At 49.6% G+C, this 24,284-nt stretch overlaps 1 protein-coding gene and 1 pseudogene across 1 annotated transcript; both read right to left on the bottom strand.

Moving 5' to 3' along the window:
• Positions 1 to 6,263: 6,263 nt before the first annotated feature.
• LOC119322671 (senescence-specific cysteine protease SAG39-like) lies at positions 6,264 to 7,426 on the bottom strand. The gene is made up of 2 exons (XM_037596158.1): positions 6,941 to 7,426; positions 6,264 to 6,850 (listed from the first exon to the last, which is right to left on the bottom strand). Exons 1-2 carry the CDS (start codon positions 7,371 to 7,373, stop codon positions 6,264 to 6,266), a joined length of 1,020 nt encoding a protein of 339 aa, XP_037452055.1. The 5' UTR covers positions 7,374 to 7,426.
• Positions 7,427 to 10,474: 3,048 nt separating this feature from the next.
• On the bottom strand, positions 10,475 to 17,232 carry LOC119326420 (annotated as a pseudogene).
• Positions 17,233 to 24,284: the final 7,052 nt, after the last annotated feature.

The following is a 24,284-nucleotide window of genomic DNA, read 5'->3' as shown; positions in this document are numbered from 1 at the left end:
CCATGTCTGTACATGCTAGGCTTGTCAAGTTAACCCTAAGTGTTCTGCATGTGTAAATCTGTCTTACACCCGTTGTATGTGAACGTAAGGATCTATCACACCCGATCATCACGTGGTGCTTCGAAACGACAAACTTTAGCAACGGTGCACAGTTAGGGGGAACACTTTCTTGAAATTATTATAAGGGATCATCTTATTTACTACTGTCGTTCTAAGTAAACAAGATGCAAAAAACATAATAAACATCACATGCAATTATATAAAGTAGTGACATGATATGGCCAATATCATATAGCTCCTTTGATCTTCATCTTCGGGGCTCCATGATCATCTTGTCACCGGCATGACACCATGATCTCCATCATCATGATCTCCATCATCGTGTCTTCATGAAGTTGTCACGCCAACGACTACTTCTACTTCTATGGCTAACGCGTTTAGCAATAAAGTAAAGTAATTTACATGGCGTTCTTCAATGACACGCAGGTCATACAAAAATAAAGACAACTCCTATGGCTCCTGCCGGTTGTCATACTCATCGACATGCAAGTCGTGATTCCTATTACAAGAACATGATCTCATACATCACAATATATCATTCATCATTCATCACAACTTCTGGCCATATCACATCACATGACAATTGCTGCAAAAACAAGTTAGACGTCCTCTAATTGTTGTTGCATCTTTTACGTGGCTGCAATTGGGTTCTAGCAAGAACGTTTTCTTATCTACGAATAACCACAATGTGACTTTTTGTCAACTTCTATTTACCCTTCATAAGGACCCTTTTCATCGAATCCGCTCCAACTAAAATGGGAGAGACAGACACCCGCCAGCCACCTTATGCAACTAGTGCATGTTAGTCGGTGGAACCGGTCTCACGTAAGCGCATGTGTAAAGTTGGTCCGGGCCGCTTCATCCCACAATACCGCTGAAGCAAGATAAGACTAGTAGCGGCAAGCAAGTTGACAAGATCTATGCCCACAACAAAATTGTGTTCTACTCGTGCAATAGAGAACTACGCATAGACCTAGCTCATGATGCCACTGTTGGGGAACGTTGCAGAAAATTAAAATTTTTCCTACGGTTTCACCAAGATCCATCTATGAGTTCATCTAAGCAACGAGTCAAGGGACTGAGTTTGCATCTACATACCACTTGTAGATCGCGTGCGGAAGCGTTCGAGGGAGCGGTGATGATGGAGTCGTACTCGACGTGATTCAGATCACCGATGACCAAGTGCTGAACGGACAGCACCTCCGCGTTCAACACACGTACGGTACGGGCGACGTCTCCTCCGTCTTGATCCAGCAAGGAGGAAGGAGAGGTTGAGGAAGACAGCTCCACCGGCAGCACGATGGCGTGGTGTTGGTGGAGAAGCAGCACTCCGACAGGGCTTCGCCAAGCTCGTGACGGAGAAGGAGAGGTGTTGGGGAGGGGAGGGGCTGCGCCTTGGCTTGTGTGTGCAGCCCTCCCCTCACCCCTCTATTTATAGGGGAAGGGGCAAGGGGGGCCGGCCCCTCTAGATGGGATCTAGAGGGGGGGCGGCGGCCAGGGAGGGGGGACTTGCCCCCCAGGCAAAGGGGGGCGCCCCCTCTAGGGTTCCCCCCAACACTAGGCGCATGGGCCCAAAGGGGGGGCGCCCAGCCCTCCAGGGGCTGGCTCCTGCCCCACGCAGCCCATGTGGCCCCCCGGAAGGGGTGGCCCCTCTCGGTGGACCCCCGGAACCCTTTCGGTGGCCCCGGTACAATACCGATATGCCCCCGAAACTTTCCGGTGTCCGTTTGACAACTTCCCATATATAAATCTTTACCCCCGGACCCTTCCGGAACTCCTCGTGACGTCCGGGATCTCATCCGGGACTCCGAACAACATTCGGTATTCACATACAAGTCTTCCTAATAACCCTAGCATCACCGAACCTTAAGTGTGTAGACCCTACGGGTTCGGGAGACATGCAGACATGACCGAGACGGCTCTCAGGTCAATAACCAACAGCGGGATCTGGATACCCATGTTGGCTCCCACATGCTCCTCGATGATGTCATCGGATGAACCACGATGTCGAGGATTCAAGCAACCCCGTATACCATTCCCTTTGTCAATCGGTACGTTACATGCCCGAGACTCGATCGTCGGTATCCCAATACCTCGTTCAGTCTCGTTACCGGCAAGTCACTTTACTCGTATCGTAATGCATGATCCCGTGACCAAGCACTTGGTCACTTTGAGCTCATTATGATGATGCATTACCGAGTGGGCCCAGAGATACCTCTCCGTCATACGAAGTGACAAATCCGAGTCTCGATCCGTGTCAACCCAACAGACACTTTCGGAGATACCTGTAGTGTACCTTTATAGTCACCCAGTTATGTTGTGACGTTTGGTACACCCAAAAGCACTCCTACGGTATCCGGGAGTTACACGATCTCATGGTCTAAGGAAGAGATACTTGACATTGAAAAAACTCTAGCAAAACGAACTACACGATCTTGTGCTATGCTTAGGATTGGGTGTTGTCCATCACATCATTCTCCTAATGATGTGATCCCGTTGTCAATGACATCCAATGTCCATAGTCAGGAAACCATGACTATCTGTTGACCAACGAGCTAGTCAACTAGAGGCTCACCAGGGACGTATTGCGGTCTATGTATTCACACATGTATTACGATTTCTGAATAATACAATTATAGCATGAATAAAAGATAATTATCATGAACAAGGAAATATAATAATAATGCTTTTATTATTGCCTCTATGGCATATTTCCAACACCCGTGATGAGAGCACCGTCGCCGATGTGGGTGACGGGGAGGTGAGCTCCGCTACCCACAATGATTTGATAGGGCGAGTGAAAGGGGCGAAGAGAGTGAAGATTACCAGGGTTCGAAGACATGAGGGCAGAGGCGCCGGAATCGAGGTACCACTCGCCGGAAGTGCCTGATGAAGACGGCCCCGCGGAGGCGCTGTGGAGCGTTGCCTGCAGCGACTGTATGTCCCACGCCGGTGGTGGCACGGTGGACGGACTGGCGCCTGGGGACCCGTAGGAGGGAGGCGGGCCGTAGACGGGCGGAGGCCCGCTGGTGGCGCCATAGCCAGGAGGCGCGCCGCCCGGAGCGCCGTAGGGAGCGGCGAACATAGCCTGTTGATGCATCGTGCCCGGCCGGGGTCCGAGGACACCGGTGCCTGGGGCGCACCACTGCATCGGCCAGGCTTGGATGAGGCCCGTCCAGGAGTTGGCACCCGGCGTCGGAGCGGGGCAGATGGGCGCGCGGGGCGCCGGTGCAGCTGGAGAAGCAGGAGCGGCGCCGTTGCCACAGCCGCGGCGGCGACCACACCCGCGTCCGCGCGCGCTGTTGTTGTTGCCGGGATCCGGAGCCGGAGCTGGGGCCGGCGATGAAGGAGAGCCACGACCAGCCCAAAGGGCGTGGGCAGACTGCAGACGAGCGGTCTGCGCAGCGCGGTGTTCCTCTAAGAGAAGGAATGAGCGCACCTGAAGAAACGAGGGCAGCGGATCCTGGGAGGTGATATGGGGGATCACAGAGTGATACTGGCGGTTAAGACCGCGTAGGCGAGATGGAAAACCTGACGAGGATCCGTCACCGGCTGGCCGAGGTCGCGGAGCTGATCGGCGAAGCTCTTGAGCCGGGTGCAGTATTGCATCACGGTCATGTCCCCCTGGACGACGGCGTGATACTCGGCGTCGATGTACACGGCGCGCGCCAGCTGATTGTTGCGGAAGATGTCGTCGAGAGCGCGCCACACGGCCAAGGCGGTATCCTCGGGATGCATGACCGCCTCCTGGAGCTCCGGCGAGATCGTGGAGTACAGCCAGTGGACAACGGTGTGGTCCGCCATCTACCACTCAGGATCACGGGGGCGAGGGACCGCCGTGGTGGCGTCGACGTGCGCGTCGAGCCCGAACATGCCGAGCACCGTATCAAAGTGACGCCTCCACTGAGAGTAGTTGCCGGCGAGGAGATCCAGGGCGACAGGAACGTGGCGGCGAATATCGACGGTTTGGAGGATGGCGGAGGAAACCGACAGGGGAGGTGGAAGGATAGGTGGGGCGACGGGCTGGGCGACGGGAGCAGCCTGCTGAAGCGGCTCGGCGTTGAGGACGCCAGCAGCCGCGTCGAGAACATCGGCAGCGCCGTGGACAGAGGAGCGGGGAGAGAGGACAGGGTTGTCATCCATGGTGGTGGCGGAAGCGGGTCCGAGGCGTCTGATACCATGTTGCGAGGGAGGAAGAAAATAGGATTCAACACACATCGATTATGCTCGAGGCTGCAGAGTTATACAGGGCGCTGGCCGCAGCCGAGCGGGATCGTGGGTGTGCCACTACCGACCGACGTGCAGCACTACTCAACAAAACTGCTGCACGGTCAAAGCTACCTAAGCCGTATACAATACAAGAATACAGACTCCATAACTACCCTGGCTAACACCAGCAACTTGAGGCGCTCTGCGAAGAGAACACATCCACCACATGCCCCGACCGACCGTGCTGAGCGACAATGCTCTCCGTGTACAACGAGTAGGCTGGACACCGAGTCAGCCGGAGTCGCCAGAACCCAACTGGCTCGGCCGGCGTGTCAGCCATCGGAAGAGCACTCGTAACTCGGAGCTTCGGCGGGCTGCTCCACGACACCTGCGTGGCGTCAGGCAGGGCTCGTGCCTCTTCAATATTCGCCTTCTTCCACCACAGCACGGGCTCGAGGTGCCCACAGCAAGCCTCGGCACCGAGAGTTGCACAGCGCTACAAATTTGCTGGTAAACTGGCTTGTCCACGTTTGGAACCTCACAGCACAAACATAACATCAATGTTCACGACGGGACCTTGAACGCGCCAGTGCTTTGCATACTACTGCAACTCTACGAAAGCACAACTTTTAGTTTGTTGGATTTTAGTACATGTATGCAGGAAGCATGCGCCTGGCGTTGTGGGGTTCTTTTTTTTTTTTGCGAAAAGATCAGATCTGTTATAAAGATTCATCAGAATTACAAAATACCTCAAACATAATAAAAATTACATTGAGGTCTATGGACCACCGAACAACCATTGCCTCCGCCAGAACGAGCCACTGACGCACTACTGTCGCCGTTCCCATACCGGTGCCGGTCTGACCTTGTCGATAACAACCGGACGTCTTCGTGCACATGCCCCTTGTCTGGGCCATATCGGAGCCGGCCTGACCAGTGTCCCGGAGCCGCAATCGTCGCCGTTGAATCCTTAAATCGATCTGAATAATTTGACACCAAATATCGCCGTTGGATACGCATGGCGAGAAACCCTAACCTCGCCGCCCCGAAAGCTGACAGGAATCTATGCCGGAGTTCCGTCTAATCCATCCCAACAGACGAACTTGAGGAGGATCAAAGCCCGGAAAACTGACTCAAAGAAGAAGTGTCGTCATCCGTCCAAACGCCGCCCCTGCGAGGAATAAAACCGTACCTATCTGCTAGGCGGAACTGAGGCACCAGAAACCCCCTCCCCGTCACCGACCGCCGGAGCGGCAGGTGGATGGGAGACAAATCCACGGACTCACCGGCGGAGATCGAGGGGAGACAGGCTTTCCCTAGTCGCCTTGTGAGAGGGGAAAGAAAAGCTATCTCTGGTCTGGTTGGTGTTGTGGGTTGAACGACCAGGACAGTAACAATTGGGAGAGAGAATGTTCCATCATAATTCATTTCCTCAAGATTTACGAATTGACATTCATCATGTTGTTCCACCTCCACGCTTCAACATTTATTTATAAATCAACTCCACCATTTTCACATATTATTTATATGGTTCCAAGATTATCATAAAAATAAGAACTAGTCAAATACTTCCTCTGATCCTAAATATAAGTCTTTTTAGAGATTTCAATGTAGATTGCATATGGAGCAAAATTAGTGAACCTATACTCTAAAAGGAGCCTATATACATCCGAATGTGGTCTTTATAGTGTAATCTCTAAAAAAGACTTATATTTGGGAACTGAGGGAGTAGTTCATTATGTATGCATGAAGGCAAAAGAGGCGGCACAATTAACAGTCTCTGAATGATATAGCTAACACAAATTCTTCAATCTTTATATATGTGGCATAATTTACATTGTATTCATTGAACTCATGGAACATGAAATACTATACAACACATATGTTTGTACATAATTTAGATACACATAGAAACTATACTTAATTAAAGTGGACGTGTGCAATTATGTAATATTTTTTTCGCATAGGAGGATATGCGGCGTATGGCACTTCTTCTATGCAGTGGGGTAAGAAGGCTCCATCGCAAGGCCACACATGCCCCTCTTGTCGGTAATGTCCTTCTCCATTCGTAAATATCCGTTCTCGCCCCATGTTGTTCCCCATGAGTTCTTCAACAACCAATACTTTGTGCCATCGCTCGTCTTGCCATAACCAATAGCTGCAATTCCATGGTCTAGATCAGTGCCACATGATCCCGTCATTACTCCACCTTTGTAAAACTGGAACGTCATATCTCCTCCATCTACAGCTACCGAGACAGGTTGACTTGCGACGGCTTGCATGAGCGCTCCCTCATTGTTGGCTGGAACATCCTCATAGCTTTTGATGGTTGCGGCATCATTGGTTCCACTCTTGCACTTGTCATCTGCCGCGGTATATGGGTAGTTGGACTCGGTGGTGAGACCACCATTCTTGATTATGAACTTAAAGGCATCATCCATGAGACCTCCTTCACAACCTTGGTCTTGACCATGGACATCACAATCCACCAACTCTTGCTCTGACAGTGAGATAAGCTTGCCAGTTTTGAGTTTAACGATGCCCTCTGTAGCAGCGACCGCAGAAAATGCCCAACAACAACCTACGCATGGTTATGTTTTAGTAGATACTATCAGACGACATTCTAAAAAATAAACATATATGCAATACATATTATCCTTAATATACTCACCACATTGGCCCTGGTCCTTGATGGGAGTGACTGCACCTTTGGTCCTCCAATCTACGGTTGCCGGAAGTGCATCGAGACTTAGATTCTTGTACCTGAATCTGGTAGGAACCCGTTGCAAGCTTGGTTTGTACCCCTTGTTAGCCTTTGTCCCCTTGAACTCATCGTTGGTGAGGTCGGTGAACTGATTGATGCCCAAATAGAACTTGTGATTCTCGGCGTTAAACGACTCGATGAACCCGACATTGTCCTTGAAGACCTCAAATCGGTATGCCTTCTCAGTAGTGTCTTTGTACACACGGTTGTACTGCATCATCCAGCTCTCATGCCTTGCCACCATCGATAAGTCATCATTGATCTCGCGAGCTGCTAGGACCGAACTGTAGAAGCAAAGGCATCCGAGGAGGCCAATGATCAAAGCTTTTGAGATGGCCATAGTATATTTGATGGATTGCTTGCGAGTACTAGTGTGCAATGTGTGCTCTGCTTTGTTTCTACGAATGAAATTGGGTGTCTTATATAGTTCCATGCATGTATTTAACTATAAATGATGAAGAAGGTCTCCAACGTAGTGGTGAAGTACGTCTAGTGGGCGGATGTTATAAATCAAAGGTACTTAACGTCTGGTGTGAGGATGGTGGTATAAATCAAACAGACCTAGCTGGAAGTGCTTGCACGGTGATGTTGACGTATTTTTCTATCAATGATATTCATATGTATCTTTATAGCGTTTGGGCGCGAGCACGGGGGGACGAAATATATAAGTTTGTTGTCGTCTATGCAATGCATGTATAAGAATTTGGAGTGTAACATTAAGTTTTAGATTCTTGATTTACATATTTGTCGGTACCTACCCCGCAAGAAAATTATGGGTACCTATAGAGAATACATATAAGAATCGTTGTAGCATGCCAATATAAAATGATTAGATGTGCCGCTTGTAGGTACTAGGAGGGCAACACGGACATTATAAGTTGATTAAGACAACTTAGCTAACCATATGGTCGTATAATAAACAGAACTAAGAATAATTAACTGATCTTAAGTAATTTAATTCGGAGTCCAAACAATGCTTGGTACTCATCTTCTATTTTAAGTTTTATATGGACTCCATGAGCCCCAAACGTACGTCTAGTGCAAGAATTTTAATAACGCCTGATGTACTTCCCGGCCACGCAGACGTTCCATTCAACTAACAATTTCATAGAAGTACTGTATCTCACAATCTCTGCAACGGTTGTGGTGTGTGTATGGTCACCCTAAGAAGCGTGTGGTGAGGGTTGTTGGGTTGTGCGGCATTGCAGCTCAAGGCTGAACTGTAGTATGTAACGCCCTGCGAAGTAGACACACCGTGCAAAGCACCAAGCGACACACACAACCAATGCAGACAACACTTTTCTCGTCCTCCCCTTGATTTGTAGGGCTACGAAAATGATATGCAAGAACCAAGCAGAGTACTCACACATGGATAGGTGGGCCAAGGCAAGAGAAACATTGGTGGGTAGTTGAGAGCCGAAGTGAACACATGACACACGCATGTACAAATGGGACCAATGAAAGAGGAAAGGGAGATCGCTGACCGTGAAAGGCGACATCCACGCAAAACAATCTGGAGGGCCTACAACCCCCGACTTCCGGCGAGCATAATAAGTTGGGATCCTTTGGACCCTGAGCTTCATCGCCAACGCCGCGGATTGCCTTGACCACATTGCTCTCCTCTTCGAGGGCCGGGTTTCCATCTTTGGGAGCCTGCATTTCATCATCGACGGAGTCGATGAGACACGTCTCTACAACATGGCACTATCCCGGGCACAAGATCCAACGCACATGCAATGCCTGCGATCTGCATCAACAATCTATTTCCATGTTTATAACTAATGTTTACATTTCTATGCTAGAAATTGCTATGCTTCTTGAATGTGAGATTCAGAGGAAAACTCACATGCATGTGTGGAAACATAAATACAAAATAGGGTCTTAGTCTCGCCTTCTAAGGCTAGCTCATGTGTTGCATGATGATCCCATTTTCCTGGTCATAGAACATTGTTAAAGTAGCAAGGACGCCGGCAACAACGAGAGCACATTGTGAACGGAACAATGGTGTTGAACAGACCAACCGAATGATATACTACGAGAACACATCGTCACAATGTTATAAGTATAATCATAAAAGTGTTATCATATACTCACATCCTTAAACCATGAGAGTGTCAAGTACATTCATGCCGGATGGTACACTTTGGAGTTTTTCAAACGTTACCAGTAATAGGGCGATTATCAAGGCAACTTTCGGGCACATCAAAAAACTATGTCTAGGGATTTGATAGCTCAAGATTGGGATTTACTCCTTTGACGATGGATAATACTCTCCGGGCCCACTCAATATTACGGCATCTATCATCTTTTGGCCAGACATGGTATGATATGATCATGAGGATACAAGGATACAGAAACAAGAAACGAGAACAAAACTGTAACGAGGATAACTTAGTATTGTGATCAAATTTTTTATTCACAAGAATACTGACAAAAGTCTCGCCTTGGATTTTGTTAAATATCATGAAGCAAAGGGAATTGTGTACGCAAAAAGAAGGTTTCCTTGATAAATATATTCATATGCATGTAGGAATCAATATGGGTGTCAGAATCACACTATTGATTATTGACCGGAAGGTGTTCCAGGTCATATATGCATATTATTGAACCTGCAGGGTCACACACTTAATGGTTAGTAGTTTGTAGGAGAACTAGGAGATAAAGGAAAACCTGCAGGGTCACACACTTAATGGTTAGTAGTTTGTAGGAGAACTAGGAGATAAAGGAAAATAGAGAATGGGCGATGAAAGAGTTTCAGGTGGTTCTGCAAGTGCTCCGAATATTCCCGAAAATGTTCTTAGAGATCTCAGAGGGTCCCTGGTGCGCGGTGGCCTAGAACCTCATGGACAAATCCAGAGGTCCTTGGTGCACGGTGGCCCACAAGGCCATAGGTCTGTTCGCCAAGGGTTGACTCGGGGGGAGCAGAAAGGCCACGGGCCCCGACGTTTCCAAAAACGCCACCGGTCCTGGCATTTCCACCTTGAATACAAGGACTCCTACACGCGATCTAGACCGACTTTGGTGAGCCCCCCTCGCCAATTTACGACCCTAGGCATCCACTTATATATACAGGGCTAGGGGCAACTCCTAGAACACACCAAAACCCTTGGAGGTTGCCTCGTTGATGCCTTGTGCCCCATTCCTCTCTCCCGTCTATTTGATTTGGCTGCTTCTCCCTCTAGTTTCTCCTGATGATCTTTCTCATGGACGACGAAGTGTTACCAAATCACCAATATAGCACGCGTGGATACCGATAGAGGGAACGTAACTTTGATCCCATAGATCGGGATAGTTCTTGCGACTAGGAGGTATAACCTAGCTGTGGGAATCTGCAACTATCTTCACCAACCTCTTCTCTCTATTGCGTTCGTTGGTAAAGGTCAAACTCTTAGCATCTTCATAGTGATCCGTGTTTTATTCGCATGACCAATTTTTCTTCTACTATGTTTCCCAACACCGCTTTTTAGCAGCAGCGTTGAAGGAGGTCCTAATGGTCAACCAGACATTGACACTCCAAGCATCGATTTCGTCTAACAACCCCAGTGGCGAGAATACAACCAACCCTGTGGAGGAGGAAACCACAACAATAGATCTCGAAGTCCTTCACACGTCGATCGTCGGCGACGACCCAAAGGCAAAGCCCCTGGAGGCCCAGCGTAAAGCCCTCGCACAGATGCAACTCTATTTTCGGAATGATCATGCCGCTCTAGCCAAAAAATGGGCAACCACCATCATCATGGAGCAGAGGTGGAGGCCGCACCATGTGGCCACCGCCGACATCACTCCTTTGGTAGCACGAGCGCATGATATCCACACCTCCATCCTTGAAGGGGAGTAGGATGATGTGTTGGTTTCTCCCACAATCGTTCCAGAACCTTATGGCAGTCGCGGACATTGTTGTCAACATCCGGCTAGATCTGTATCACCTGGGTGCTGAGCGATTCAATAATGTCAGGGCCATGGTAGACGTTGCGGGGCCCGACGAAAATGGAGACACACGAAATCATGTGATAAAGGGTTGAAACTACTTCTCCTTTTTCATGGGCTCCTAACATGGGTATACAAGTGAAAGATCGTGGATGTCACCTAGAGGGGGGGTGAATAGGCGCTTTAAAATAATTACGGTTTAGGCTTGAACAAATGCGGAATAAACCTAGCGGTTAATTTGTCAAGCACAAAACCTACAACAACTAGGCTCACCTATCTGCACCAACAACTTATGCTAAGCAAGATAAACAACTAGGTGATAGCAAGATATATGACAAGAAACAATATGGCTATCACAAAGTAAAGTGCATAAGTAAATGGCTCGGGTAAGAGATAAACGAGGCAAGCAGAGACGACGATGTATCCCGAAGTTCACACCCTTGCGGATGCTAATCTCCGTTTGGAGCAGTGTGGAGGCACAATGCTCCCCAAGAAGCCACTAGGGCCACCGTAATCTCCTCACGCCCTTGCACAATGTAAGATGCCATGATTCCACTAAGGGACCCTTGAGGGCGGTCACCGAACCCGTATAAATGGCAACCCTCGGGGACGGTCACCGAACCCGTACACTTTGGCAACCCTTGGGGGCGGTCACCGGTACCCGTCAAATTGCTCGGGGCGATCTCCACAACCTAATTAGAGACCCCGACGCCTGCCCGGAGCTTTACACCACAATGATTGAGCTCCGAACACCACCAATTGTCTAGGGCGCCCAAGCACCCAAGAGGAACAAGCTCAAGGGTACCAAGCACCCAAGAGTAATAAGCTTCTCAACTTTTAACTTCCACGTATCACCGTGGAGAACTCAAACCAATGCACCAAATGCAATGGCAAGGGCACACGGAGTGCCCAAGTCCTTCTCTCCCAAATCCCACCGAAGCAACTAATGCTAGGGAGGAAAATGAGAGGAAGAACAAGAAGGAGAACACCAAGAACTTCAAGATCTATATCCAAGGGGTTCCCCTCACATAAAGGAGAAAGTGATTGGTAGAAATGTGGATCTAGATCTCCTCTCTCTTTTCCCCCCAAAACTAGCAAGAATCCATGGAGGGATTGAGAGATAACAAGCTCGGAGAAGGTCAATAATGGGGGAAGAACACGAGCTCAAAGGATAAGGTTGAATGGGGAAGAAGACCCCCTTTTATAGGAGCTCCCGAATCCAACCGTTATGTGCTCAGTCCGTGCACGAGCGGTACTACCGCCCGGGCGGTAGAACACAAAGAGCGGAGCAAAACAGAGGGCGAGGCAGAGCCGTAAGAGCGGCACTACCACTAGAGCCAGCGGTACTACCGTTGGCCGCAGCGGTACTGCCGCTTGGCCCAGCGGTACTAGGGGCGGTGGTAGCAGCGGTACTACCGCACACGAGCACCGCTCCTACTGCTGCTGAACCCGACACGAGAAAACCACGTCTCGAGTCGAGGCGGTACCAACGCGGAACCGGAACCGGACTACCGCTTATGGCCATGGGCGGTACTACCGTTGTGGGACAGCGGTACTACTGCTTGTGGCGATACGCGGTACTGCCGCTCCGGTCCAGCGGTACTACCGCTGGCTCCATCCTTATGCCAAACCCACGAAAACAAGTACGCTCCAAGGAAAACCAGACCATAACTTCTGCAAATGAGATCCGAATTGAGCAAACTCAAGCTTGTTGAATACAAGACAACGCGTAGCATCAAAACAACAGAGGAGAGAAACCTCCAACAGAGAAGAACCGGCAGAACCTCCAACATCGAAAACATCATAGAAGATGCATGAACTCCGTTTTCGATGAACTCGAGCTTGTCATCAAGATGACCAAGCTCCAAATCTCACAAGGAGAACCAAACAAGAACCAAGAAGGATGATGTAAGAATGCAATCATTTGAGCTCTCTACTAATGATACGATAAAGCTACTTATCGAGAGCCCCCCTTGATAGTACGACAATCGATCCTAAAGCCCGGTCTCCCAACTACCACCATGAGACTGGTAAAAATAGAAATCCTATCAAGGGCAAACCTTTGCCTTGCACATGGTCCACTTGAGCTAGATGATGACGAACTTGTCCTCCTCAAGATGGACCACCTTTCTAGATTGTGTTGGGTCGATGAAGACTAGATGATTGCTCCCCCGTACTCCACTATGGGTGAGCCACTCTTCGGCACATCTTCACAAGCCCATTGACACCAAAATGGACGGCAAGCTTCAAGCATTTGGTCTCTTCGTGATGCTCCACTTAAACTTGCACACGACAATCTTGATGACGATCACCACTTGATGTTTCTTCTCCATGGGTTGAGTGATATCTTCCTCTTGACGCAAGCCCATGAACACGTACCTAACCCCACATAGAACTCTCACATAGACCATGGGTTAGTACACAAAACACAATGGACAATGCTTACCATACCATCGGATCACTTGATCCCTCTCGGTACATCTTCTACGCTTTATGAGTTAATCAACTTGATTCACTCTTGACTTAGTCTTGATCAACCTTGAATCTTTCCAACTCTCTTCATTTGCATGATGTCTTGAAGGTAAACATGAATGATCACACAATCTTCTTCTTCAAGACATGCTTGCAATAAGCACAACACTCACATAACCAATCTTTGAATAATTCCTTAATAGCACCTTGGTCAACACATAAACTCCTTGAAACCAACACATGGAATTCAAGAAGAGCCTATGGACAAATCCCTCAAATATAACTCAATGCAACCATTAGTCCATAGAGAGTATCATCAATTATCAAAACCACACATGGGGGCACCGCATGTCCTTTCAACAAGGATGGTGTAAAGAGTAAAAAGCCAATACACCATTTTGACGTGGGAAAGTGATGGTAGAGAGAGAGGACGGGAAACATAGAACGGGAAAAAAGTGACGGGAAATACGAACGAGAGAATTAGTGAGAAAGAGAGGGGGGAGAAAATACAATAAAACAAAAATGAGGGCTAATAGTTAAAAAAATACTTTGCGCATTAAGAAATGGATTTATAATAAACAAAAATGCAAAAGAAAATATAAATTCAAAAGGGTAAGATGAGTGTTATATATCGGGTACTCCGCTTATACATGTAATTGCATTATGAAAAAGAAAATGTAAATAAGTAAGCCGAGTGTTTTTTCATTTAATGGGATTACCGGTTATGCATCAAGTGTAAGCAAGTGGGGCACGTGGCCTGAACTTTGTCGAGCCACCAGTGTAAGCCAAGTGTCTTTTGCTTACTGTGCTGACTGTTTTTAGCCAGACACTCTGACAAATATGCCACATTACCAAGTTTTCTTCTAAATGGCACATTGCCGAGTATTGGGTTGTTGACGAGTGGTTTTACCAGACCCTCGTTTACTCTCCGTATGCTGAGTACCCGTGAATTTACACTCGGCACACAGCTGAACAATCAGGCAATGACAGTATTTCCTGTAGTAGCACATGCGTATGCATGGTTTGGATTTAGATGTTCCATGCATATGCATGATTACCATCAATCCATGCATGGCTCGAAACATGTTAGCCAGCTATCTACTCTGCTCAACATGATCTCTGGTGCTCATTTCTGATAGACCATCCTACGCCGCCGTTACACCAGCATACAAGATGTCCAAAGGTTACGTGCGTGTGCCCCTGTGTTTTGAGTTTCGGTTTGAGAATTTTCTCGCCCCAGGCCGAGATGGCCAAATTTTGGCCATTTTCAAAAATTTCGGCCGAAGTTTGAGCAAAATTTGACTAAAATTTCACCAAAATTTGTCAAATTTGACCAATTTCGGCCAAAGACAGATTTCGCCCTGGGCCGAGATGGCCGAAATTCGGCCGAAATCCTTTTTTTTGGGCCGAAATTCAAAACACGGGTGCCAACCCAGCAATCACGCACGCCCATTGCACCCGAGTCGAATGGGCAGCCCAATGGCATCATCATCCTCCCAGTATAATAAATGTTCATCTCTGAAAAAAATATATTGATAGACAGAGGCCGTACCACAGTGAAAAGGGAACATATATATACCTGGGCATGGGCCAGCATTTCTCCAAGTTCAGCAGAACGCCAAATAGAAACAATACTGCATTTGCATTGTCAAGAGTGTTGACAGCGAGAAGAGCTGTAACTTCTCCAAGATAAAAGAAAGGGCAAAAAAAAGAACTTGGGACACCATCGCTACAATCCATAGATCAAAAGCATCAACTTTATACATGCAGACCGGCACCGCGAGCAAACTATATGCTTATGTATCACCTCGGAAGATGGAAGTCAGACCAATCTAATGCATTTCGATCTCCTGCGTCGGTACTGTATGGTCGATGTGGCGAGTATCAGATGTGCCAGATGAGCTTGCTATCTCGGCTTTGCACAGAGGGCAGAGTGCATTTATCTTTAGCCATTTGTCGACGCATTCCTTGTGGAAACAGTGTGTGCAGGGAAGTTCACGAAGCTCTTCGTTGTGTGCATACTTGGCAAGGCAGATGCAGCAAACCTGGAAGCACCAAAAAAGGCAAGTCAGTAAGTGCTTGCAACATGGAACTTCCATTTTGCAGCAATAAGCAGGTACGAGAAATACAAAGGGACAGGGCAACATACAGCATCTTCAGCAGAAAGCGATCGCTCCTTGTCAGTCCCTGCAGCCACTATACCTCCCTCTTGGCCTTCGGCTTCATTACCTGAACCATGGCGGCGTTTCTTGGTTTTGAATTTATAAGTCGGCAAAGTATTGATGGATTCCGAAGTGGCCCCTCTTGTATTGTTTGTGTCTTCTCTGAAGCCCATGACGGATATAATGCAGGGGAGACAGCAGCATATCATTGCGCAGAGGATGAAAGGCATGGCATAGCCAATACAGCTGAAGGTGAAGAACACGGTGCATAACCTGGACAAGTTTGGAGCATCAACAGCCGAAGAACGCCCACCGAATATCCACACATTTCCTACAACAAACCATACGACAAAGAAACAATCCAAGGCCATCTTGAAGTGGTCAAAAAGTGCATTAATCCTGCAAACAAGGGGCATCCGTCATCATTTAGAAATTGGTTTGTATTATGACCCATCCATAACAGAACAGAAGTATGGACTTTGTAGTATTCATCATAAGTAGATGCGTGGAGGGCAGGCATAAACTAGCTCCCATATACCGTAACCTAGCTGAGAGCAGCATCTAGTAATATTTTCCTGGTCAAATAGCAAAAACAGCAAAGCTAGCCAGTTTCAACCATATAATGATTCAACAAAAGTTACTATGAACCTATGATACAGAAATGCATTTGTGAGCTGGAACAGAATGAATTTCACATGTAAGCTATGACCATTTCATCTAAAACCAACAAACATATTGAGGACTACTCGTGCAAAAAAACACAAACAATGTACCTCGGGTTAGCCAGAACTGCATTTCGTGCAGCATTCCTTCGCCGTTCTGATACACTTGCAGGAGTGGGCCCAGTCGAGTTGTTCTGCGAGGAGCCCTGAAGTGAGTGTGCTGGCTCATTCTCACCGTTCACGATATTACGGTGTATATAGCGCCAATAAAGATGTGGCAAAGTGGCAAAACAACCGACTGTGTAACCTATGACCCACTCAAACAATGGAGCTTGTGGATGTTCCTTCCTTGACAGGGATAGCACAACAATGGCAGCAACAATTTGGCTAACGTTAACGATAACTTCAACCGAAATCCATAGTCCAGAGTTCAAAGGGCTCCTATGTTGCCGACCATAGTTATCACGTCTCCTAGTGCCTGAAGTATTGTCTGCATGAGGAGGACCTATTGCTGCTGGTGGCTGCAAGGCAGACGTTGCAGCCCTTGTTGAAGGTCTATCCACAGGATTCAACTCTTCATGGTTCTCTCTACCAACACTGTGCGATGCCGAGGCCGAAGGACCGCTATCCCTTGGAATATCAATTACATGTTCCTGACCACTTACCCCTGTTGTTTGTTCCATCCCAGATTGCATAGCAGTATGACCTTGAATTTTGAGGAAGGCAGATGCAGCAAACCTGGAAGCACCAAAAAAGGCAAGTCGGTAAGTGCTTGCAACATGGAACTTCCATTTTTTACAGCAATAAGCAGGTACAAAAGATACAAAGGAACAACGCAACATACAGCATCTTCAGCAGAAAGCGATCGCTCCTTGTCGGTCCCTGCAGCCACTATACCTCCCTCTTGGCCTTCGGCTTCGTTACCTGAACCATGGCGGCGTTTCTTGGTTTTGAATTTATAAGTCGGCAAAGTATTGATGGATTCCGAAGTGGCCCCTCTTGTATTGTTTGTGTCTTCTCTGAAGCCCATGATGGATATAATGCAGGGGAGACTACAACATATCATTGCGCAGAGGATGAAAGGCATGGCATACCCAATATAGCTGAAGGTGAGGAACACGATGCATAACCTGGTAGGAAACAACGTGAGCAGCAGGGTAAAGAAACACAACATCACATCCGAAGAAACAATATATGTACTTACCTGTACAAGTTTGGAGCATCAACAGCCCAAGAATGCCCACCGAATATCCACACATTTCCTACAACAAACCACACGGCAAAGGAACAATCCAAGGCCATCTTGAAGTGGTCAAAAAGTGCATTAATCCTGCAAACAAGGGATATCCGTCATCCAACAGCAGGACCTTAAACACACTCACAACCAAGAGAACAATGAAAGGAACTGAAATCAACGGCTAAGCATGCATATCAACGTGTGCATGAATAAGCAGAGCAAACTTAAACACCAGTGGCTGGAGCACTTGCAGCGGTGTCACCGGGCCTGTCGATGATCCCGATGTGGGTGAGCAAGGCCCAGAGGAACGTGATCAGCTCGCCGCCCCCGCCCCGGTCGGTGGCCTGCAGGTGCCCTTTGAGGTTGTCCGACAGAGCCAGGTAAAGGATAATCTCCAACCAAAACCTGGCCAGCAACTCCCACGCCATCTCCTCGCCTCCAGCCAGCTCCCCGAGCTGCTTTGCAAGCTTCGCGGAACCCTTGAGCACCTCATGATTCTGTGTAGCCCCCAACAACTCCATCAGCGGTCGGTACATTGCCTCGGGCGTCAGGGATGACACCGCAATGCCGCCACCGGTGGCGAGGGCTCGGTTGGTGTCCTTCTTGACTTTCTTGTACAGGTCTTTGCTCCATGCATCATCATCAGGAAGTAGCTCGGGGCAGGACTCCACTAGATACGTGCAGTAGCGTGACAAGTGAGTGACGGCGGTCTTCTTCTCAGAAATAGAAGAAGACCGGCCTTGGCTCAGTGGTTGGGTATGCGGCTGTGCAGCCCAACAACCGAGTTCAATTTTCAGAATTGACAGGTGATGCACAGGGTTTTTTTCCTGTTTATTGAGGATCAAGCTTGGTGTGTGGTGGAACCACTCATCAATAAATATCTTGATACTCTTTTAAAAAATTATGAGGACCATGTTTATCTTGGTACTCATACTAAAATGGCCGTATGCATCCTTAGTTGGTGCAGAGTCCGGGAAGTGAAAATCTCTCCCATTTTAAATATTGACTAGCATGCCAATGTTTTTACTTTCGTTCTTCAAAATTCGGAAAGGGGTCCGAAAGCGACTTGATTTCTTTAGATCTCGCTTCTTTTGGCAATCTGATGAGGCCAAGAGGAAATACCGTCTCGCGGGATGGGATATCCTTTGTCGACCTAAAGACCAAGGGGGCCTCGGTATTGAGAACTTGGAAATTAAGAATAAATGTCTTATGAGCAAATGGTTGTACACGTTAGAGACAGAGCCGGAGGGCATGTGGTCTCAAATCCTGCGCAATAAGTATTTGCACTCGAAAATGCTAGCCCAGGATACCAACGACCGACTGATTCACCATTCTGGAAGGGACTTATGAGAACGAAGGATATGTTCTTTCGTAGGGTCAAATTCTTGGTTGGCAACGGGATGTCAACAAGATTTTGGGAGCATACATGGTTAGGAGAGACGCCTCTGGCCTTACAATATCCCACCCTCTACAATATTGTGCAACGTAAGGAGGATTACGTAGGTATCGTCCTTCAAACTATTCCCTTTAACATCCAGTTCAGACGTACGTTAGTGGGTGAGAGATGGACAACTTGGATGCACTTGGTTCGGAGATTGATTGAAGTTCGACTCTCCGACATGCCGGACTCAACACAATGGAAGTTAACTAAAAGTAGGATATTTACGGTGAAATCTTTTTATCAGGATCTGATTAATTCTGGCCCCTTCTCAAGGTCACTATATATTTGGAAGGTTAAGGTTCCTTTGCGGATTAAAATTTTTATGTGGTTTGTCCACAAGCAAGTAATACTCACAAAGGACAACCTTCTTAAGAGGCGGTGGGTTGGCAATTCGCGGTGTTGTTTTTGTGCTCAGGATGAGACAATACAACATCTATTCCTTCAATGCCCACTTGCCAAGTTACTTTAGAAAACGATTCATATAGCCTTTAATATCAATCCTCCAGTAGATATTGCGTCCTTGTTTGGGACGTGGTTAGCTAGGGTTGAACAGATCACGGCAGCTCGTATTCGGATTGGAATATGTGCGTTATTATGGGCTATATGGAACTGCAGAAATGATATGATTTTTAACAGAAAACACAACTTAACTTTTTTGCAGGTTATCTTCAGAGCTACAGCTTGGATCCGTATGTGGTCCTTACTCACTCCTATGGACTCCAGGGAGCCTTTGGTTACTGGGTGCAATCAATGGGAGATGGTGGCTCGGGTTATATTCAACCGGTTCAGATGGCGTTCATATAACAGGATATGAGTCTAGAGAGCTTATCCTTATTATTACCGTTTCGGTTGTCTTTGTCCGCTTTTAATTCTCCGGTTTATGTACTTTGTTTTGCTCCGTTTGCGAGCTGTAAGACCTTTACGTTGATACTTTCTGGATTTTTAATAAGAGGGCCGCATGCATCATCATGATGCAGAGGCCGGGGGTATACCTCCATTTCCAAAAAAAAACTTGCAGTGTTTGCTGAAGAGGATCATCTTGCTGGTGGTGCGGGTGCCTCGCCTCAAGGATGGTTGTGGCGATATGCCACACAAGTATGGTGTTAGATGTACCTTTGTTGTTGTTGCAGGCCCAGAGTAAGTCTCTGCCAGCTTGGCTCTGCCGCAGTGATGTTTGGCCAGCTCCATTGCTTACAGTAGAGGGCGTTGAAGATACAAGCCTTCACTTCTGATGGTACCTTGACATTATTGCTCTTTCGATATGCAAACGAAGGAGGCAGCCAGGTAAAAAAAGTTGGTGAAATTGTCTTGGGTGAAGCACCAGCAACGAGCTTTATCTCATTTTATTGTTCCAGTCTTCATCAACCTATTGCATCTGCATCGCAACAAGCGGCCAACCCATTTCGGGATGACAGGAGAATGCTCCTGCAAAGAGGCATGGCGCACACAGCGGCAGATGAGGTTTACTTTGGTCCAGCTAGAGCATATTTGCGAAGCAATATCCCTCACCTCAGCAACCGCGACAAGCACAACGAGTAACAGTACAGGCACCATATCAAAATACAAACTTCCAAACGAGCTGATTGTTTGCTCGCTAGTCACTTGCTCAGAACAAAAGTAATAGCAAAAGATTGTGAGTTTTTTATAGAAAAGGAGGATGACCTCCGGCCTCTGCATCTGGGAGATGCATACGGCCACTTTATTAATTATTCTCGAGGACCTTACAAAGTATAACAAACAATATACCTGAATCCACCATCTTGGCAACATATGCCGCTACTCTTATCCATATGATGAAGGGATGCTAGCTGGGCCACTACCCAAACCACTCACCTAAACCTAACATCAAAAGCCGGAAGCTCCAGCCGAGCCACATACTGGGTCTGGGGCACAATCCGGTCAGACACACTCTTGTGTCATCGCAACCATCTTCCACAGGTCCGTCTTGAGATTATATTGAGTCTTCTACCTTGTGTAGGCAACTCCGCCATCGACGTCACCATGACGCCAGACAGCTACCTCCTCCTGCGCGAGTCCATCTCCGCGTATCGGACGCCGAGCCTCCATAGCGTCATGCCGCCGATCTCCGTCGCCAAATGAGTGAGATGAAGTACTGCTCCACCACGGCATGTACAAGGTGAGGAAGGGCGAGGTCCCCATCGAAGACACGGCCGGAAGAGGAGCACCGCAGCCATGAGACATACTACCCGGAGCTGCGACACGGTATATCAGACGGGCCGCCACCAGAAACCAGACAAACTCGCCATGCACGCCCAGCATCCCCATGCCCAAGTCGGCGCCTCTAAGAAGGTGACGACGCTGTGGCGCCGCCGCCGCTTAGCCACCGGGGCTAGGGTTTTCACCCGGGCGCAGGGGAAGGGGGCAGACAGGTGAGGTTGAGCCTCGGCGCCGCCAACAAGGAGGGAATGGCGTCCGGGACGCCATCGACGCCGTGACCGCCACCGACAGCCAAGGGTTTCCCCCGGCCAAGCACCCTGCCGCCACCTCCGAACCAACCACAGCATCAGCAGGCATGTGCACGCCGGAGATCCAGGCCGGCCAGAGGTCATGCATCACGAGCGGACCAGAACGCCTCAGATCTGACGAGGGGAGTCCGGGGCCTCCCCGCGCCACGACCAGCGCCCACCGGGACCTCGCTGCCCGCGCAGCCGAGGGGACCCGGCCTACCTCATCGACGAGCACTCCCCACCGCCGGAGGAGCGCCGTCCGCACTAGCGAGGCCGCCGCCTCAGATCCGGGCCCTCACCACCGAAAGGGAGCGGCCAGAGGCCTCGCCGCCGCCCTCACAGGCAGCCGCGCGGGTGCCCTGGCGACCGCCTCTGGCAGCGGCGAGGAGGAGTGGAAGGGGGAGGTGGCGGTGCGAGGGAACCCTAGGTCGCCCCCGAGTCGCCCTCGGGAGAGCGATGCGGGGGGAGGGGGGGAGGTGATGGATCAGCAAAAGATTGTGAGTAATCTCTCTTTTTTCATGTCAACAACCAATGCGATGATGTCCCTCCTAGAAAATAAGCAGTAACCTATGCTCAAGAGTGAGGTAACCATACTTAATATATTCAACCAGTTGGCCGAGTAAAAGACTGGGAGTGGTGAATCGTAATAATCATGAAGAAAAGAAAGCTCATCTGCAATCACTCTGAATGCCTTTTCATGTTCACCATCCTCTAGCAAGACACTTCTGACAAATTTGAGGGTCTCGGTAGAGATCACATCGGTGGGTTTGTACCTTGCAAATCGACACCTTAGCAACTTAAACAATGCAAATGACAAGCATATATCTTTCAGAAACGTGCCGTCTAAGGGCATCTCCACTAGGCTCCCCAGGAAGCCCCCCAGGAGCCTTTTTTCAGCGCCGACAGTCAAAAACTGTCCCATCCACGCCCCCACAAACTCGTTTTGCGCCGGTATGAGCTAAAATTACGGCCGGCGCTGGCAAGAGAAACGCAGAAAGCAGGGGGTCATCTGGGGGCGCCGGCACTACTTTTTGCATGCGAAACCCCACACGTCAGCCTCTGCAGCCACATCTCTCTCTCCCCGTCGCTTTCTCCGTCCCCACCTCCCCTCTCCGCGTCCGCTTTTCTTTTCTCTCTCCCCGGCCAAGCCCTCAAGCCTTGCCGCGCTCCGGCCCGCAGCGTCGCCTCCGTGCCCGGCCGCAGCTCCGGCCCACCGCCTCCCCCGTGCTCGCCTCCGGCCCCTCCACCTTCCCCGCTCGCCTCCGCCGGCCCGAGCTCACCGCCGCCCCTCCCTCGGTGGTCCCAGGGCGAGGAGGAGCTCGCCTCCGGCCCCGCCGCCTCCCCCGCTTGTCTCCGGGCGCGCCGCTCCCATCCACGCCGCCTGGCCCGCCACTCCGCTCTCATGTCCATCGCCGGAGGGCCACCCACGCCCAGCCGCCCGGCCGCCTCAGCCTCGCCGCCGTGCTCCCTGTAGCCCGGCCGCCTCAGCCTCGTCGCCGGAGGATGGAGCCGATGGGGCACGCACGCAGCCGAGGTCCTCCGTAGAGAGCCCATCCGCCCAGCCCGCGGGCGCGCTGCTTGTCGTCGTCGACGCCGGACCTGCCGTCCTTGCTCGAGGCGCACCAGCTGCAGCTCCATCAAAGCCGGCACCTGCTTCTTCGACCTCACACACGTCGGCGCGCGCTATTGACGGTCGGCATCGGCAAGCAGCTGTGCGTCGACGAGTATGCCCGTGGCACCTCCAGCATGTGCGTGTGCGTGTGCGTGCAGCAGCTCATGGCGGCACTGGAAGCAGTGTGCGTGTGCGTGCAGCAGCTCATGACGGCGCTGGGCACGTCGGAGAGCTGCAAGGACGCCTGGAAGGGCGCCGATGAGGGGTCCGTGCCCGTTGCCTACTGGCTCGCCTTTCTTCGTCGCCCCGCAGCGAGCTGGTCGAGAACTGCCGGAGCGCATGTTGGCCGGGCTCCGCAGCCGCACGGGCGTGCACGGGCTTGCATGCTGGCCGGGTTTGGTGGCTGCAGCCGCCGCGTGCTGGCCGGGCTAGCCACCGCTGCTGTGTGCTTGCGTGCGTTGGCCGGGCTTGGTGGCCGTAGCCGCCGCGTGCTGGCCGGGTTGGCCGCCGCTGTCGCATGTGTTGCGCCGTGATCGGAGCTCGCGTGCGTCGCGGCGTCCGCCTGGGGGTGGGGGGGCAAGAGTGGATCTTTTCTCAGCCTCAGCGAAAAAAATTCGCCGGCAGCCCCTCAAGGGGCGAAAATAATGCCTCCTGGAAGGCTCAACGGCTGGAGATGCCCTAATTGCCAAACTTAATCAATGGTCACCAAGCTGCCGTCTTGAAGTACCTCCAAGTTATTTCTGAACATGTAACCATGAGGTTGCTTTTCTTGTCTCTATTCGTCCTCACCCATAACCACAAGTAGTGCTGGAGGAGGCACATCCTCCGCACTTGCATGCTGATCAATTTCTTCTCACAGATGCCGCATATATCCAACAATAAGATGAGGATTGCGACCGAGTGCAAAGGATTTCAGGCCCTTTAAAAATGCATAACATTTTAACGCCATTTTGGCAAAGATAAGAGCAAAGGGTGCAAATAATCTGAGATGATCAGTTGCGTCCGGAAAGGTAAACCCATTGCTCGTAACAACAACAGTGCTGACAGCCAGGTAAACTAGCCAAATTCCTTGAACAGGAAGTTGAAAAGGGGGGCGTATGCTTCGACCTTCTCTATCATCAGTAGCGACTATGGGGCTTGTATTGATAGCAGAAATCAGAACAAGGCAGGTGGATACTATGACCGTGTAAGAGTGGTATGTACTTCCTGTATGATGATGGAATTGCACAATGTATTGATCAGGTGCAATAGCACGTATACATGATGTACA

This window comes from Triticum dicoccoides, chromosome 6B, assembly GCF_002162155.2.
Source record: "Triticum dicoccoides isolate Atlit2015 ecotype Zavitan chromosome 6B, WEW_v2.0, whole genome shotgun sequence".
Classification (NCBI taxonomy): Eukaryota; Viridiplantae; Streptophyta; class Magnoliopsida; order Poales; family Poaceae; genus Triticum; species Triticum dicoccoides.
This window is presented reverse-complemented; position numbering and strand designations above follow the sequence as displayed.